Source organism: Bombus bifarius, unplaced genomic scaffold, assembly GCF_011952205.1.
Source record: "Bombus bifarius isolate JDL3187 unplaced genomic scaffold, Bbif_JDL3187 scf7180000008008, whole genome shotgun sequence".
Taxonomy (NCBI): Eukaryota; Metazoa; Arthropoda; class Insecta; order Hymenoptera; family Apidae; genus Bombus; species Bombus bifarius.
In genome coordinates, this window is record NW_022884386.1 from 1,093,915 (window position 1) to 1,112,298 (window position 18,384).

General features: G+C 38.6%; 1 protein-coding gene across 3 annotated transcripts; it reads left to right on the forward strand.

The window, feature by feature from the left end:
• The first annotated feature begins 304 nt into the window (after positions 1–304).
• On the forward strand, positions 305–13,515 carry LOC117206659. Of its 3 annotated transcripts, none has more exons than XM_033446167.1 (4): positions 305–912; positions 3,402–3,764; positions 5,087–5,219; positions 12,795–12,966. In XM_033446167.1, the coding sequence occupies exons 2-4, from the start codon at positions 3,548–3,550 to the stop codon at positions 12,964–12,966; spliced, it is 522 nt and encodes a 173-aa protein (XP_033302058.1). In that variant the 5' UTR covers positions 305–912; positions 3,402–3,547. The 3 variants fall into 3 exon arrangements, with proteins under 3 accessions (XP_033302058.1, XP_033302059.1, XP_033302060.1); XM_033446168.1 differs by lacking the exon at positions 305–912 and adding an exon at positions 2,044–2,212; XM_033446169.1 differs by lacking the exon at positions 305–912 and having other exon boundaries at positions 3,458–3,764; positions 12,795–13,515.
• Positions 13,516–18,384: the final 4,869 nt, after the last annotated feature.

An 18,384-nucleotide genomic window follows, 5' to 3' on the forward strand; every position in this document is an offset into this window, starting at 1 on the left:
ACTTAACGTTTCCATTAAAAATGTAATACTCTATATCTTAACAATTAAAACTGGAGATTACTAGAAATACCGCATCTAGAGGAAAAGAAATAATACGGAATTAATAAATTAATTAATAAATTCATACTAAGTGGAAAGTCGATTAAATACGAATCTGTACTTGTTTTATCCGATAAGATATAGAACTCGTGCGCTATCAGAACAAAGTGAAAAATGGTTGTTAGCTGTTCGCACCGGTTCTCGCCAGACAAACTGGCGAATAAACGAATCACGGCACGAGATCGGCCGATCCGATCGCTGCGAGTTGCGGCCGAGTGTCCAACTTTCACTGACAACTCGTTAGGTCCGTAGGCCGTGGTTTCGAATCATTCACAGTCATTCCGCGACGTCGGTAGACCGCGGCAGCGTCGCTGAATTCCTCCAATCGGAACGCATTCGTCATCGAATACACACATAACTTTTTGTACTTGACCTATCAAATTCTATTATTTAATCAAGACACTATAATTTCCCGTAAGTTTGTGCCCGTGTCGAGTATAGCATTAATTAGAGTTTAGAAAGCTTTGTTACCGCTCGTGTTCGTGCCAGTGATTTCACTTTTAACGGAGCAGTGTTAGAGTGCATTCCGCGGACTACAAACCAGTTTTGCAGCGATTCAATTTTAAACAAAGAAAAAAAAAAAAAAAAAGAATTCGGAAGAATCCGATTCGGAGGGATATTGGAAAAATTTGACTTGTGTGGTTCAGTTTTAAGTATAGTGTTCCATCGTTGGGGATTGCGTTGGCATTGCGACACACGGGATCGAAGAAAGTGGAAGTGAACAGAGAGCGAAAGTTCTGCTATAACATCTTCCACGTTGAAAGTTGACGATCCGTGACCACAGTCTTAGCACATCGTCCATGCTTCTCACGAGTATGTATTGTTTCGCTATATGTGTATTTACATGCTCTCAAAAATCGGGTTAAGGCGTTGTAACATGACTATTGCATAACTTGAACGCTCTCCTTTCAAATTCTTACGGAGACCTTAATACGTCTAATTTTGTCGACAAGTAATTATTAAATATCGATCAACATTGTTTAACATTTTTCTGTTTAATTATTACTAGAGATACAAATTATTTCAGGCAATAATTGTACAAGAATTTCTTTCACCTACTGGAATAACCTTATGTTCATAAGAAAAACGCTAAAACTAAGTGGGCTGTACTAACAGACTAATACCGATTCCAATCGATATTAAATATTTTCTAACAATGCTGATACTATCCTATTTAATTATTATTAAAGGAAATATAAAAATATCCAAAGTAACAACTGTACAGAAATTCCTATTATCAGCTCAGAATTGTAACTGATTATAGTGTTTAATTGAACTCGTATGTTCTAAGAATTATCGATCAATAATCGCCAGAAATAAATTCTTAACTACCATTGCATTACTACATTACAGTGCGATAAACACGTTCGTAAAGAAGCTGCAAAAAATTGAAAGCTGCAGATATACGAGCACTATGTAACTTGCACACCAGGCGGCATTACGAAAGATTACGGTAGCTACAAAAAGTATTTGCACATACCCTTCTTTCCCAATAAAACGTTTTTCCATAAAGACCCCTAGCCCCTATACACGTTGAAACATGTTGCGATGCATGATACATGTTACAATATATGCGTATCAGAAGCAACTTGTATCGATGTAGGAATCAGAATCACGTTTTAACTGGACCGATCGGGACACAGGTTTTTTCTACCTGTAACGAGTATCATCGGTTAGTTTACAGTAGGCTCCCATCGTTGTATTTTGTTTCCTAGTCCTTGAAGGACCTGTTTTCATGTGGTATCGAAAAACAAAGTTGTCAATAGGCAAATAATTTCTGTAATCGCTCGGTTCGTTTGTGTTTACTTCTCTAAATAACGTGAAATTAGAAAACCTGTTTCTCTTGATTAACCATCACTTTGTTCGTTTCTGTTTAATCTTTAATTCTTTATTTTTTGCAGTCAATATTGCCCTCTGTTATTGACAATTAATATTTGGAGAATAATCAGACATTGTAACACGCATGTTTCGACATTGGTATCGCACCAGAAACTAAGGAGAATCGTTAATCTGGTAGACTGGAACTGGTGCAGATTTCATGAAACGCAGCTGTCCACGCATGCATAGCAACGTGTTTCAACGTGTACAGCAGGTTTTACATTTCATTCTCAAGGTATCAAATGTTTATCGCGATATGAAAGTATCGCTAAACGATGCGAAACTTAATATACTTGGACCTAATTAAGTAATTGCTACAATAAATAACGATCGTTTCCAACGATACCAACGATAAATCGTCGAGACAATAATTGTTGCTGCCTTAGCAATCGGAGTGTCTCTGTCTAGCGCCGAGTGTTTGCATCACAACGTTCGAAGCCATTGCGTCTGTTTTTATATTATCCACGAGCAGTCGACTATTGTTCTTCGAATTTCGAAGATTCTACAATAGCAGCGCTATCTTCGGCAACGTTCGGCGGCTCGACGGCTTAGCAACAGCTCACCGAACTGTCAAGGCTGTCAACGACCACCGATAACTGTTTTCCGTTTCATCGTCGTCGTTGACATATGTCACGTTTCATTGTCGAAAATGCTGTTTGATCGCGGTTTCGGTCGCTGCTTGCACAAAAATCTAAAATTCCCCAATGAAACGAAGAGCACGTATGCGGCATAAATCGGCGAGTTGCGTTCGGTCTACGCACTTACGCGTTCTCGCTTTGTAATTTACAGATCTACCATCACGTGTGATATTCACCGTGCTCGACGTTAATCCGTTCTAATTTCTCTCTAATTGTTCGCGCCCGTACAAAGTTTAGAAGTACAGCCTCGATTTATTTACTCCGTTGCCTACATTAAATATTAAGATTGTTTCGTCAACCTAGTAAACTCTTATAACTTGATATAATTTTCCTAGTCGTACGAAAATATTATTAAATCATACGAGCTTTTAGTATATTTAGACCCGATTAATTAGTACTTAAATGCTACGATAAATACGCTTGTTTCCAACCGCTCCAACGTTAAGTTCGAAGCAATAATTGTTTTTGCCCTAATAATCCCCTGATAGTTGTAATGAACTCTTGTTTGGATAATCTGCTCGTCTCGCGTCCGTGATTATTTATTATCGGCTTGATCTTTCGTTCTAATTTATTCCGACGCAGCGTAGACGCCTCCGACGTTACGTTCCAAACAACAATGGTGCGCAATAATATTTTTTGTAGCCACTGTAATTCCAAGACGATGTCAATTTATCGTCGACTCTTGTCCTCGCCTTAATTCTAATACGAAGATTAGTATCGGTAATATAACCCTCTTTGCCTTTTAATCCTTCTAAGACCTTGCGTCTTAATCGACGGCTATATTAGGTGTAGCAGAGCGAGGACTAAAGTTCAAACAGCAAATCCAGTGGCGCGGCGTGTTCTTCCGATCCGGTCCTTGAATCGGTAGAGGCCGCAGTGAATCGAGGATCGTCGATCGGTGCGGACGTGACGTTACAAGGACGCCAGTCGGCATGGCTATGGACACCAGCACTGTGCGTCTCGTGATATTCCTCGGGATGTTCCTCATGTTCGCCGGTGACTACAGCTACGTGATCTTCACGATTTTCGGTCGATCGTCTCGACAAAATATCACTGAACCGGTTAAAAGTCTGGAGGATCCTGCAAGCAAGGTTCCTGCAGACAAGGTAGCCTTGACGACGGTGAAGAAGGATAACGAGAAAGAAAACGGTAAGGAATAATTTACATGCGCACGAGGAACTAAGAAATCTCGACTATCGACGCGCTAACGAACGTTCGTAATGTAATTGTAATTTCCGGAAATGTTATGCTAATGTACCTGTGCATCGTAACGAATCATCGGATTTTTTATCGTAGTACCGTGTGCGGTTTCGTTCCGGGATGTTAAAGGAAATGTTAATTCCGTTTGATTTATTCTTATGGAAGCTATTGATTTAGTTTGAGCTCCATTGAGTTCCATGTGGATGGAGAGCTTCGATTTGTAACGAGTTGAGCTATAGATAATTAGAAGTAAAGTATTATTCTCCCTTCTCAATGAAAGTTAATATTTGTTTTGTTGAAGGCATTTGCATAGTCTTAGTAATTACAGAAACAATAAATTTGATACAAATTTGATATGATTCGTTATTCAAGGTGGGGACAACAATGACTCACGTTGTACGTTCATTAAATTCGTTGAATAAATTGTGTTCCATAATAGTCATCAAATTGGAGAAATTCTTCCTGTGAGCGAGACAGCATAATGTACAAAATATTGGACTCTTTTATCCATCAAATTGGATTTCAAACAATTTGAGAGAAAAATTCATCGTATTAACGTAAGAGAAAGTCCTTAATCCTCATTCCAGAAATTTAGTACATTTTTTACCTGAAGTTTTACCTCAAGCGACTATCTTTTTATGTTCTGATCGTTAATTGTTTGGCGTTATTTGCGTAGGTTTAATCGATAGTATGCAGCATGCAGAATGTATTATATTTTTCGTTAGTCGTGTACAAGTCAAAACTATCCGAATTAATAGAATTTCTTAAAAATCTTTATTGATCGCCACAAATTTACAAAATACAATTTGCAGGCTTTTACGATATTGTTGTCAAGTATTATCCACTTAGTATATTTTCACCAGCTTTCTTACGCAATCTTTGAATAAAATAGGATCAATTGTCGCAACCAATTGACGATCGAAACATTCCACGGCCCAGCTGTCCGATTTAATTAATATTTCTCGCTTTAACGACCCGATATTTCGTATTAATCACAAGACTATACAACTTGAAGCAAGGAAACGATAAACAGATCGAAATAAACGTTGAAGATAAACAGGTTGGAGAGCGAAAGAGTAAGAATTGTTTACTTAGATTATCTACCTAAAAGGTAAAACCATTCGTAGCTTGATTTCCAAGTCGAGATACATTGAACATACTATTCTGCAGTATAAACTAATTTGCATAAACATTAAATGTTCATTAGTTCATTAATGGGGGGGGGGATATTTAGAAAAGTTTATGCATCTTATATGTAAATTACTTTACAGCGATCTCGCGACGCGCGAAGATGATGACGACGATCAAGACGGCTTGCTTGCCCAAGCTTATATGCGAACTGACCTCGTCCGTCCATCAGGATCAGCTGAGTGAGATGGAACGGTCACTGCTAAACTTAATCAGGTAAACGACGAGTTGTTTGTTCCTCTTAAGTAGATAAGTCCAGGGACACAAAAAAAAAATGAATACGTAGCTCGATTTAAATTTCCTTATGAATTAATGATCGAATTATTTAACAATTTTGGTCATTGATTTTACCCAAATATGTGTTCAATGTTAAAAATTCTTTCGTCGAATTTTTAGCACTAGAACTAGCGATGATTAAAATATAAAATTGGACCAACAGCTTTCTCTATAAATTTCTATATGACGCTATCAATCATGGTCCTGCTGTCTAAGCATTCATATGAAGTTATCTAGAAATTAGTATTCCATAAAAACTCCATCGCCTACTGCGCTGAACCGCCTAGAAACATTAAGAAACCGAGCAGTAACTTTACTTTTCAATTAGAAATTCATCCGCGTTGCGGTTCATCGATATTCCAAGTCCTCCGTGGAATTACATTTTCGATGTCCTCTATGTAAGAAGTAGTCCGAAACGTTCCGCTTTTAGGCGGGTGAAAGAAACGAAATAGATCATGACGAAGAAACAGCGATTACACACTAAGAACGTTTACGAACCGTTCGACAGAGTTGATTGACGTTCGAAACCTCCGGGATGATGGGGCAGTTTCGCGCTGAAACTTTTACGACACCTCATAGGACGCTCGTAGCTCGTCCACTTTCATCATCGACTCGTTCCAGTTCACCACTTTCACTTTCCACTTTCGATCACCATCGACGGTAATGCGAATTCATTCGTTCATGGATCATGAGATTCTCGATAGGTCAGCAACCATAACAAGAGCCACCAATGTCACGTTGTGAAATTTATATTACATCCTGGACTCAGTTGGACTATTGTCCTCGTTCTGTTTACGAGCTATCAATGTCTCGATATCGTTCAATGGTATCTCGTAGCTCGAGCTAATTGCTTCCTAATTTCGTATAGATAAATCGTATTCTATCGTGGATTGCGTGTAGAAACGTTGGTCTTGTTCTTTTTACTGACTGTAAATGTCTCTCGATATTTGTTTTATGGTATGTTCAACATCAAGCTGAGATATTGGATGACGAAGTTTCTCAATTTTTATAGAAAGATCGTATTCTATCGTAACTTGCGTCGAAACATTGTTCTTACGAGTCATCGATATCCCGATAGTATCTTCTAAATCAAGCCACGTATTCGATAAGGTCGATTTTTGTACAAAAATTCGTAAAACTCTGGATCGAGAAAAACGATTGCTTCCTTACAAAATCGTTGGAACAATTTACGCACGTTACGAATCATCGATTCAACAACCTGACTACGCAATAGCGAACTGTTAATTGAACAATAAACATAGCCATACATGCTCGCACAATGTTACAATCTCGCGCCACCTAGAAACCTTATTAAATCAGCCATACTTTATACGTAAATCGAGCACAGCGTTCATAAACAACAATATGCAGCCTCTGGACTCCACTCCCCCTGTCGGAGAATTAAACGTCAGCTCGTCGGATTACCTTCCAATCTGCAGATTACACCGATGGAGCAGTGTACGCGCCGAATGCTCTCTTCGATCGTGGAAATATCGATCAGCGCGGTCGAAGCTTGATCCTGGTGCGCGAAACAACAAGCCGAGCGCACAGGCCAAACAAACGTCAGTTCGATATCTCGCTAAACAGATGCAGTCGAACAGTCAGGCTCGATATCGTTGCTCGCGAGGATGCAGCGTGTCATCGAAAATTGGATGGCGAGCTGAGCGGGCCGCGCGTTGCGCAATTTTCAATGAACGAGCGTTCGACGTTGAACGATCGCGCACGGAGGTTACGAAGCACGTCGCGACGCTGGTTCGCCGCGTTGAAATTGGATGACGGCCGCGGTATCTCGCAATATTCGTTTACGATCGAGAAGCGAAACGCAGCCACGCGCCGCCGCCATCGGGGGTCATTTTGCTCGCTGATTAAAAGCAAAGTTATGTTAAACCGGCCAAATATCGACGGCTCGCGTTGTTTCGATCCCGCTGCAAATCTCCGCGTTTCAACGCGATTTGGGGCGGATTTCACGTTTCTGTTTTCTCCTCTTCTCTTCTTTTGTAGATGAGTTTTTGCGAGATGTAGGTATTGATTGAAAGAGAAATTGTCATGCGGGATTTTTCCGACTGGAAACTGCGAATGAGCAGGAATTTTTTGTTCCACTGCGGGACACGTGGAATTCGAAATCAAGAGAGAAATATCTAGTTTTCCCTTCCATAGATTCCTGCCATGTAGATACGCGTTTTAAACTCGAGTAATTTGTAGCTTTAATTGAATTTTATGAGCTGGCAATCCGAACTGACAGAGTAGAAATTTTATTTCATAATACGACGCGACGGTGCAATTTTCAATCATGCGAGCAATTTCTATACTCTTCGTCACCACCTCTCAACCAGGTGGAGATCAATTAAATCGAAAACTCGGCGAACCTTCAACGATATGAATCCTCAAGGTGGAGGTAGATTAAGGAGTTCTAATTCGTTTGTGATTTTTGTATGTTTATTTGAAGAGATTTGTAGTGTGCGTTGAAGTATGTTGTATGAACGTAAGAGCCTACTTTTCTCTAAGTATGAAATCTGTGTCGTGAGACACGTAACTGTTCGCGTAAGTGATGAACGAGCGAGTGATGAACGTAAGTGACGAGTGATGAAAGAGTTATGAACGTAAGAGAGTATGAAACGTGGGTATGTACGAGACCTGTCTTATTCTCGAAGCACGTGTTGCTTACATTCCAAGTGTCTGTCTAGGGGCTACGTTTTCGTCAACGTTTTCTACGACGTAGAAATCTATATCTTTGCAATCATGCGACTGTCAAACTGTCGTGGTCGCCTTGCAAGTGGTGCGTCCACTGCGTACCTGGTTGAGAGTACGTAGCACAACGTCCCGTTAGCGACATCATCCGGTGACCTATTGTCGAGTTCTAATCCGGGATCGAAGTTTATCACACGTCATCTGTTGTTGCACGGACCTGACGAGCGCTTAAAAATGCTAACCGTGTCGTGGACGTGATTCGAATTGTAAAGTTTATAATCTGCAATGTAGGAAATTCCAACTTCTCGGAAATAGCAGATGTACTGTCCGTATCGTAAAGTTGGGATAATCTCGTATCCTCGATATTCCTTTTCCAAATTTCATACCAAATTTATCGTTCGTAAATAGAAGTTGGCGAATGATAAATGTGAAAAATAAAATTTCGTTCGAATATTTACACAAGATAGAATGAAGATGCAGCGAAAGAGAACAGGGAAGAATGTACGGAGATCTGGTATTTAGCTGCAAGACGTTACTATAATACTTCCGGTCATTAAAGAGCCAGCGGTTTTTCTGCGAGCAAGAGGTCGAAGTACAACGTGAAAGTTCCTCTGTTCTTATGTAAGCCGCCTCGAAAAGAGAACGACCATGTGCTTCTACGTTGACGGAGGCTATAGCGATCCGTCACTTTCCTTTTCACGGGTTATTCAATCTTCCGACTTTCTACGACGCCTGAAGCGTGTTTCATTCGAACATCGCTTGTCCCTGAATCTTATTTCGCATCATTTAGTCCCTACAAGCGACGGTAATCGGTGGAATCGATATGATATCATTTCGTAATTGATTGCAGAAACGTCTCTGTTTTTTCGTTTTCTTGTTCTTGTTTTCCGGAGATTGAAAACAGAGAAATAGAATGGTAGCTCGGCTTTAAAGGTTAATTCGCGGTCGTTGCTCGGCTACGATGCTTCCGTTCATCTCGCGAAATTACATACAGCTCTTTACTTCTCCACGCGGAAATTAAATTTCGTTTCGACCGTGTCGAGCTTAATTGACAGAAATTAAGCTCCGAACCTTCCGTGCTCTTTCTTCCGTTAGAGTAATTAATTAAATAATTAAATAATTGATATCAAGTAAGAATAGCTTTTGGTAATGAATTGATAAAATTCTGTCAGATTTACCTGACAGATATTATTGAAACATCGACGTACATGTTTCTCATAATTCATATATTTTTTAATACTCTAATTTAATCATGAAAATCCGTGTAAATAAAATTGAAATAATTGAGAAACGTAACTTTGTATAATTTAATATTCGTTTCAAACAGGTTCATAGCTGCCACTGAGTAGTTTTGGTTTCCAAAACTACGCCAGAAAATCACCAAAGAATATACGAAATGTGTAAAGAATACAATGCTTAATCTGATATCCCAGCTTCGATACGGTCGAAAAGAGATTTGTGCACTAAAATCGACGATCTACAAAATCCAAGTTATGGTCACAAATGTGACCATAACTTTTGTCAATACACGCGATAAATCAAAACACTCGTAGTAAATGCAAAGGCTGATCTTCGATCATTGCCCCCGAATTTTCCACTCGTTCCCCAACGAAGCATCAAATTAAAATACACGCAAACGAATAGGAAAAGGAAATAAAAAGAAGGCGGGAAAAGTCGAAAGTTAAAGAACCAACAAGGAATGATGTCACGGTGGATCGTGATGGTTAACGTCCCGGAAGGATTCGTGCTTTATATTTACTTTTATGCGTGCGTAAACGCCGTTCCCATAGCGAGGCCGATTTTTATGGAACCGCTCCGGGTTAAACCGATCAAGATGGAAAAGCTAAGAAGCCGTTTTGCGTTTGCTCGTTATGCTCGCCTCGAGGCTGCGATCGTAAACGGGCAAACAGGGAGATTTCCCTTTCGCGGCCGCGAGACATCTTCCTCAGGGGCCATGCGTGACGAAACTGTTTCTTACGACGATCAGCCCTCTTCTTCCGACTTCCCGGAGGATGGAACGTGAGTTCCCATATTTTCGTTGACAAGATATGGCGGACGCCTTTCTTCATCGGCAGTTGCGGTCGCGGATATTATGGATCGTTGTGTCTTCTTTGGGTTTCATATATTTGATATGGAAGAAGGTTGACGTGTAAAAATGACTCTTCGCGATAAACGCGTTTAAAGCTCTACAAATTGTCTATTTTCATCGTTAATACAGTGGCCATAAGTGGTATTTGCGCACTATTGTATTTATTATAGCGTCTATGTACTGGTTGATCAAGTCCGAGTATATTGAGATTTCCATATCGTTTGATAGTACTTTCGTATGACTACGAGATTTGACTAGGAAAATGGAACTCAATGAAACAAATGCTTCATTGAAAAATGAGAATATGTACTTGTAAACACTTGGTAGTTATTGTGCATGATTCTGATTGTGAGTTGTGAAGCGAATAATTATTCTACGAGATTGGGGTTGCTCTCATTGCAAAGAGACTTTTGTCTATAAAAATCACGAAGAAGTCGAAATCGAGTTTTTGCATCTGAACTTCCTTTTACCAGAACATGTCGCGTATCAACGAGTGATGTATTATATTTGTGAGCTATATAGGAATGTTTAAAGTCGAGAACGATTGGGAGATGTTGGAATCATATAATAAATTTTCTCACGTATTTCCATTTAATTTGTTAGTTAGAGATCCATTTGTGAGCTATTTTGTAATTTTTCAAACCTAGCAATGATTGGATAATGCGTTGATCATGTAATGATTCTACGCGTTTTAATAGAAGTTCCTTCGCGTGTGCTCTTTATTTAAATCTCTTTCTGATATACGTTTTAATTGTGTCGTAATTACTAAAATCATCGCGATAATTCATTTTGTAAATTTATTTATTTTTATGAATCAATTCATTTTATGAAACGCGATGGGTTTCAGCGAGGGTTTTAAGCAAAGTGAGAGATAAAGGGAGATGTTTCTGTTTCTATAAATAAGATACCAACGAGGATTAGAAACCATGGAAACGTTTCTTTCACAACCTTTATTTACAGATTCTATGCTGATATGCGTGTTAATTATAATTCTCTTGGATCACGCAATTAGATAGTAAAAGTTTCAGAAAAGATACACGAATAAAATACGTTTTTATAAAGAATCAGGAATATCTGCGTTGAAATCTTTGAATATTAAAAAGGATTCGTCGAAATTCTAATAATAACGGTGTAATTAATATTACGTGAGATTGCATTATTGATTTTTTTATATTGATTATATTATACGAGAAAAGAATCTAAATGAAGCATCCTTATAAAGAAACGAGGAGGAAAGTATCGAATTTTTTGAACACTAAAGCAGAATTACCACCAAAATTTCAATAATAACGACACGGTTAACGTTACGAGATATCAGAAAATAATCCGAATAAATAATATACGCACAGAAAATTGTATTAAATAGTAAAATCTACTGGGATCGAAAGTTGGAAACGGAAGTACCTCGCGTGGCGAGCGTCGACCGGAGGTCCCCAATTTTCCCACATTTCTTCTGAGTTGGTGCACAGGACGGAACCAGAGAAAGGCTGGTTCGTGCAATTTGCAGTCGGTTTCATCGAGCGTAACGATTCTGGTGCACGTATTTACAGACAGCAGTCGATATCGAAAGTAAAAGGCAACTCGCCTTGTGCCTGTTCTTATGCGGCTTGTTCTCAACCAGTTTATCATGGTCAAACGTTGCGAAAGTGGAGTCGATTTCGTGCGTGCCAGTGCCGTCGACGCCCGTCGATTATTCTTTCGATCGTTTCGAAACGAGTTTCCGCGACATAATCCTTGCGAAACGTGTTCGTAAATATGACACCTGCTTCGTCTTATTCGCGTCAATCTATTCGCTTTCACAAGGAGGAAAAGTAAGAGATTTTTACCAACCGTCGAATATTGCTAAATTAATTTCTTGTAACGACGTTATGTATTTCATATTTGCAGAGATGAGAATTCACGATAACTTGCTATAAATATATATAAAAATAATGTTAGCACTTGTTATAAAAAATAAATATAGCGCAGAGCTATTAGCTTTTAAATAACAGTTGAGTTTGTCAAACTTATCTAAATAACAAGTGTTAGTTTGCTTCTTTTTGTAACTATTATGAATAGCTGGCAATTCTTGGCAAAATTGATGTTTTCTTTTATCGAGATCAAAATACGTTTACGTATGCTTTAGTTTATTTGCACCATGTCACCTTAATTGTAATTATTTGCAATCAAGTTAAGGCAGCTATATTCGTTTAGAAACTGGAAAATGTTGAATAATCGTCGAGTGGCATTCCATATGATAAAGAAACCAGCTAGTGCATAAATTAACGTTTGGTATTAGCAAGTTCATTGAAAACTATTAAACTACTAGAAACTATCAGTCTATCGACAAATAATGTCCAACAATTTACTAAAGCTATATAAGCTGTCCTAAGACTTTAAGTAAAAATTTATGTATAGTACATTTATCATATGATTTAAAAAATTTGTAATTCTAAAGCTAGGATCATTTTAATAAGATACGTTTGGAAACCATGCGTTTACATAGGAACAACTACTGCAAGTTATCAAAGTTTCAACGTTACCGCAGTTTTCCGGAACTCGTTGAGCAGCGGACGCTTTGCTAAGGGACTTTAATTTGCAAGAATTAAAGTTCACTTTTCAACTATGGAACAGTGATAAATATTTAGCTAAATATTTACATTAATTAACGTTACGTTAGCGGGGCAACATTTTGATACTTGCGCCGCCCTGGCGAAAGAGGAAGTACAAACGATGAATATTTCATGGAAACTTTTCAGGGACACGAGCTTGAACACGATGGCGGAAGTGCCCTCGAGGTACCACTTCGCGGCGCATATGGGTCAACTGATATCCGGCGTGGAAGGTCAAGGATGTCATAATTTCTACCCTACCTGCCCCCTGCCTGGCTCCAGCGTTCTCAACATGATGAAGAAGATTCGACTGCGTTGACGCTATGAAATCACGTGAACAAGCAATGAAAAAATATGACAAAGCAATTTGCGATATCGCAGATGACTTTTCTCGTAACGTCGTTACGAACAGAATTTCGATTTTTTTAAAATTGTGGATAATTTCTGTTTCACTCCAAATGATGTTTCTTACGAGTAAGATATTATCGTAAAAAGACAGAAAGAAGGAAAACCTTTCTGGTGTACTTCTTAATACAAGTTAAAATTAGATAGTAACTACGCAGATAGTTAAGAAACTTACGTCTAGATTAAGTGTACTTAAGGAATAATTTCTATTATGATCATACTCGACTCTAATGAGTAGTCATTAGATTAGAAAAATAGAGTTTAATCGATGTAAGATTACTATAAACTACGTTTAAGTGTATCGAATAGTATTTCATCCCAGAAATCTCGTATATGTACGAGAGAAAAATGCGCGATAATTATTTATTTTTCGTCGTCGAGCGATCTTTGATTGCACGTCTCTACGTAAAATGTATTACGAAACCACTTGTTTTATAGTATCGAAAATAAAAAAACTCTTTTGAACGTACGAAAATCATTCGCAAACCCCTTACGCTTCTTGAAAACTCTACGTCTCAAACATTTCTATCTTTCTATTTACTTCTTATTTTTGTATTCTAATCAAAGTACCAAACTTCCGAAATTGAAAAATTCCAAAAAACGAGATATATAAGATTACAGAATGTCCATATCCAAAAACATACAAAATATCAAAAAGTAAGACATTCACTATAGTATTTGTGAGTGAAATATTGGAAGATGAAGCAAACCTGGATTTAGATTTTATTTCTTCATTCTCTTCGTAAAGATATTTTCCATGAACGTCTTACAAATTATCCAAAATCCGCTCTATTTTCCTATCCTTCGACTTAAATGTTTCGTTCTTTCTCATGATTCTTCTTCGCAGTCGCGTTGCATAGTATTTCGAGCGCGCCTTTGTTAGGTTGCCGGCAATTACGGGACATTTTCGGTGTTTTGGACCGTAATAGCAGTTTCCACGGCGAATCATCGTCGCTCGAACTGATTTGAACGAGCGCCTGGTCCTTATTTACCATCGGTGTACGTATAATATTCAGTGAGCGTATAAAACGTTCACAAAGACGTTCAGGCCAGGTAATGTCTCTTTCACTGGAACTCGCTCCTTGTAATTATTTCTCGTGCGCGCCGCTATGACAGAAAAGCTGGCTCTAATTTGTGGTATAGCGATTTATCTTTCCCGTTGCTCGTTATCGTTTCGCGTTTAACCCGTCTGTGATGCTTTTCCACGAAATTAAATGAAATCGACACCTGAGCATTCGATTGTCGTTGCTTGCAGCGATTATTCACGTGGTGCTCTTTTATACATTTTTTCTTTTTCTGTAGTAATTAACAATTGTTCTTTTTATTACTGCGCGATTGATCTCGGTTTGCGTTTAATATATGTCTTTATATTTTCACATTGTATATTTTATAGACGCCAAAAACGGTATTTTATTGGTAAAACTTTCGAATTTCGTGGATCTTACCGAAAAATTTTATATATTTACATACGTAATTCGGAAACTTCTTTGAACCCGTTGAACCCGAGCGAGAGTTGTGATCTACCATATAATTCGACGTTTGAGCAAAATTCGTTAAATTTGGTGAAATGTGGTCCGAGAGTTTGATTTTTTTTCTGTTTGATAAACGAAATATAAATTTGACGCGTGATTGGTATGTCTCCGTTTGGGAAATTTCATTGCCAACATTAATAAAAAATTTTTACCGAAAAACTGATCGAGCTTTATCATACAATAGTGGATTTAAACGTGATATCGTTTTTATTATGGGCAGTGACGAGGTCCCTATTCCCAACAGCACCCTTAATCCGCTGAAATTAAATTTATATCCAATTACTGCCTATATTAATCGCGATCAATTTAAAACGAACGTGATTAGTCTTTAATTATTTATCCCAATTAATCGTCGTTTAAACGCAAAATGCATTCACTTTTGCAAACAGTATGTTAATAAATCGACAACTAAAAGATACAAAGATAATCTGAATTTTTAATTATAAATATTTTATGCTATATTTTCTATTATTTTGATATTCTGTGTTTTCTCAAAGGACTTAACATTCTTCTATCATGAAATTATTTCTCCTTATACTTGCTACCATTCCCTTAAGGACGTCTTCCGCTTCCTTTAAAAAAGGGAAAGCAAATCTTACGGCGGTGATCTCGCGTGAAAACAATCCGTACAATTTACAGCGGCGTCTGTAGCGGCGAAAAGTTATTGTAATAATCTCCGGCGCCTTTATCGGCTTAAGCACTATGCCAAGCGTGCTTTCTCCGCAACGATAGCGAAGAGGATCGTGCCAAAAACGATGTCGTGCAGTTACGATCCGCGGTATTCTCGCAAAAATGATCGCAGGCGTTTCGTTTATCGCGCCAACTTGCAAGAAAACAGGAGGGATATCTGGAAAAAGAAGGACCCCCCATTGTTTCGTTCGAAACAGCGTCGCCGCGTTACCAGACGTCTCGTCACGTTCGGATGAAAATGAGATTGAAAGTCGTCGTTGATATCACGAAGTTTCGCCGAACAATCGAAAGAACTTTTAAGTGTAGAATAAAATTTGTTTGATAGAAAAATTGATACAAACGACATTATTAGTAATTGGCACTTTTTAAGGTAAATTTAACGTTCGTAATAAATGAAACGTATACGACAATGAATTAGGATCTCGAAGGCATTCAACAACGGCGAATATGAACTGGCATGTTTATGGCACGGTTGTTTGTTAATGTTAATTAAGTTTCCAAGCTGGACAATGAGAGTCCTGCTGTTCTGTAAAATTGGAGGCTTAAGGCAGTTGCGGATTCTGAGTCTTGCGACCTTACGAGCTCGAGTCTGTTAAAACACGTGGCTGCCAAACGTAGGAAAATCGGTGGATGTCCAACTGCGCAGGAGGACATTTCGCGTTAAGAAATTTGGAAGCTTCTTAGATAAATGGAATTATCTATCTTTCTCCGTACACTGCATCGAATTAATATATACATGAAAATTTTTAAATTACTCCGAACTGAAATAAAAATGAAATAAATAAGAAAGTTAATGACTAGAATTAAAATTCATATTTAAAAACGAATAACCTTAATTGTCATTTTCTATCGTTAGTTTGAAAATGCAGATATCACCGATATTACAAAGGACAAAATTAATTTGCAGGTAGGAAATCGACCGTAAGAGATCGCTGATTTCTATGTAGCAAGGTAAAAGTGCATCACACACATTCGGATCGACGTGAACGGGAGTACGTAAGAAAACCTCGTTCATTGAGCAACGATTCGAATAGATTCGCGCGTAATCGTTCTCCGTGCCACGCAAGAAATCGATTATATTCTTACGGAGTAGTTGCTGCGTGATCGCACTTAAGTAGTTGCTGACACCATTTCTATGTACTATTACGAGATATCACTTAAAAAAACACCACTATCTAGTAAACACTTTCTCAATCGCTAAATTTATTCTATCTGGAATGTTCAACCTCTCGAAAATGTCCAACAGAAGTTGCATATTAACACTTTACAGGAAACTTCTCTTTTTTTCTCAATCCAAAGAACATTGTTCGCGTCATGTAACTTCCAACTATTTTATATTATTCGATAAAACTTCAACGTCGTACAAATGCCTCGAATCTAAAGAAACTTTACTCACAGAACCTCCCTTGACTCCAGAGAACATTTTCTATCTACATTTCACGTGTCGTGCAATTTCCACGAGCAACTTCGATTTTCACGATTCCATCCTCTTTCAATTCGAAGAAACTCTACAGATTTTACAGAAATCTGCCTGGAAATTTAAAGACCGGCCTTCGCGCACATGTCACATCTTACGCGAGTTGCACGATTAATAAAACTTCGATGTTTACACTTCAAAAGATCTTTGCGCGTTTTACAAATCCGACTGAACTCCGCGAACACATTTCACAAACTGTTGGTTCGTTCAAAAGTCAGTGCTCGATTTCTACGTTTTCTGCTCGGTCCATTGACCACCCTCGGAACTGGATGTCCGCCGCAAGCGTTAACCCCATCGCGACCAAACTTTCGATTTACTTGGACATTCGACGTTCGAAAGGAACTTTCTACGCGGAAAGCACTACCAAACGTTGGTGCTGAAGCATACAGGGCTACGAAACCGTGACGATGACCTTGCGGAGGACGCGACTCGACACGGAAGAAATTAGGACGACGCCACGCACCGGTCTTGGTGGAGCACTAAATGTCGCAATCGGTCGGACGCCGTTCGTTTGAACGCAACGACGAGGAAGGGGCCGAACACTTTCTCTCGACGATCGACTGGAACCAGCGGCAGCAGGCCTACGGTCGCCCGGAGGAACACTCGACCACGAGTTTTTACCAAAGGAACAGCTAGTCTAACGTCACGTTTTCTACCGGTGATCCTGTACATCGCAACTGTCACGTAGAACAGGTCGGCGGAATCAATCGATATCGGTTCGGTGTTATCTTCCAACGAAACACGTGAATAATCGTACAAGGAATAAGAACCAAGTGGATGCGATCGAATGCGATGGATTTGTGAATGAAGTTTGAGACTGTTGGTGGAATGTGTTGCGATTGATAGAGGTTTTGGGTGTTTCTGAAGTTTCGGCTTTCCAAGTGGAACGTATTCGGATTGATTGAGATTTCGAACGTTTTCTCTGGTGGTTGCAGAGTGAATAATCGTAGGAAGAACAAGTTCCACTAGAATGGATTTGTAAATAGAGAGTATTGGTAAAGAGAGCTGCAGTTGGTCGTGGTTTTCAATGGTTGCAAATGTTTTATATAATTGTTAAAAAGCGTTGACTTGCGTGAAAGTTGCTTGAGCGGGGAATTGGTCGAAGAATTTGTAGCCTTGCAGTTGACATGCTTGAATCTGTTTGAATGAAATGGATTTGCAACTGAAAATTATACATAACTATAAGTAGAATCGGGCTTGACCGAGTTTTGATCGAATTCTCTATGGTCGTTGAAAAACGTTGAATAATTTAGAATTTGTTTGAATGGGCAATTTATAAAATTTACGACTCTGATAGATTCGGGTGGAATGGAGTTGTGAATGGGAATTATTAACGAAGTATATCGAGGTTTGAAGTTTTTAATGTTCTCCGCGGTCTACGAAGACCGCTGAATCGTTTGGAAACCAATTAAATGGAGAATTGTTCGGAGAATTTCAGAAATTTGAAATTAGAACGTGGTTGAAGTTGTGTATGGTGGTGGGTTTAATATATCAGCTTCTTGCGAGGCATTCGATTTAATTTAGAGTTAATACAATGTACAAACGTTCGTGTGGAAACGATAACGATAACAGAAATAATATATGGAATAACAATAAATATGGAAACAATGCGATTAATTTGTTAGATAGCGTT

Bases quoted from the DNA above. Each gene is read 5' to 3' on its own strand.
- LOC117206659 (XM_033446167.1), top strand. From the start codon at position 3,548: ATGGCTATGGACACCAGCACTGTGCGTCTCGTGATATTCCTCGGGATG. The intron at 3,765-5,086 runs GTAAGGAATAAT...ATTACTTTACAG, and splicing joins GGATAACGAGAAAGAAAACG to CGATCTCGCGACGCGCGAAG. The intron at 5,220-12,794 runs GTAAACGACGAG...GAAACTTTTCAG, and splicing joins TCACTGCTAAACTTAATCAG to GGACACGAGCTTGAACACGA.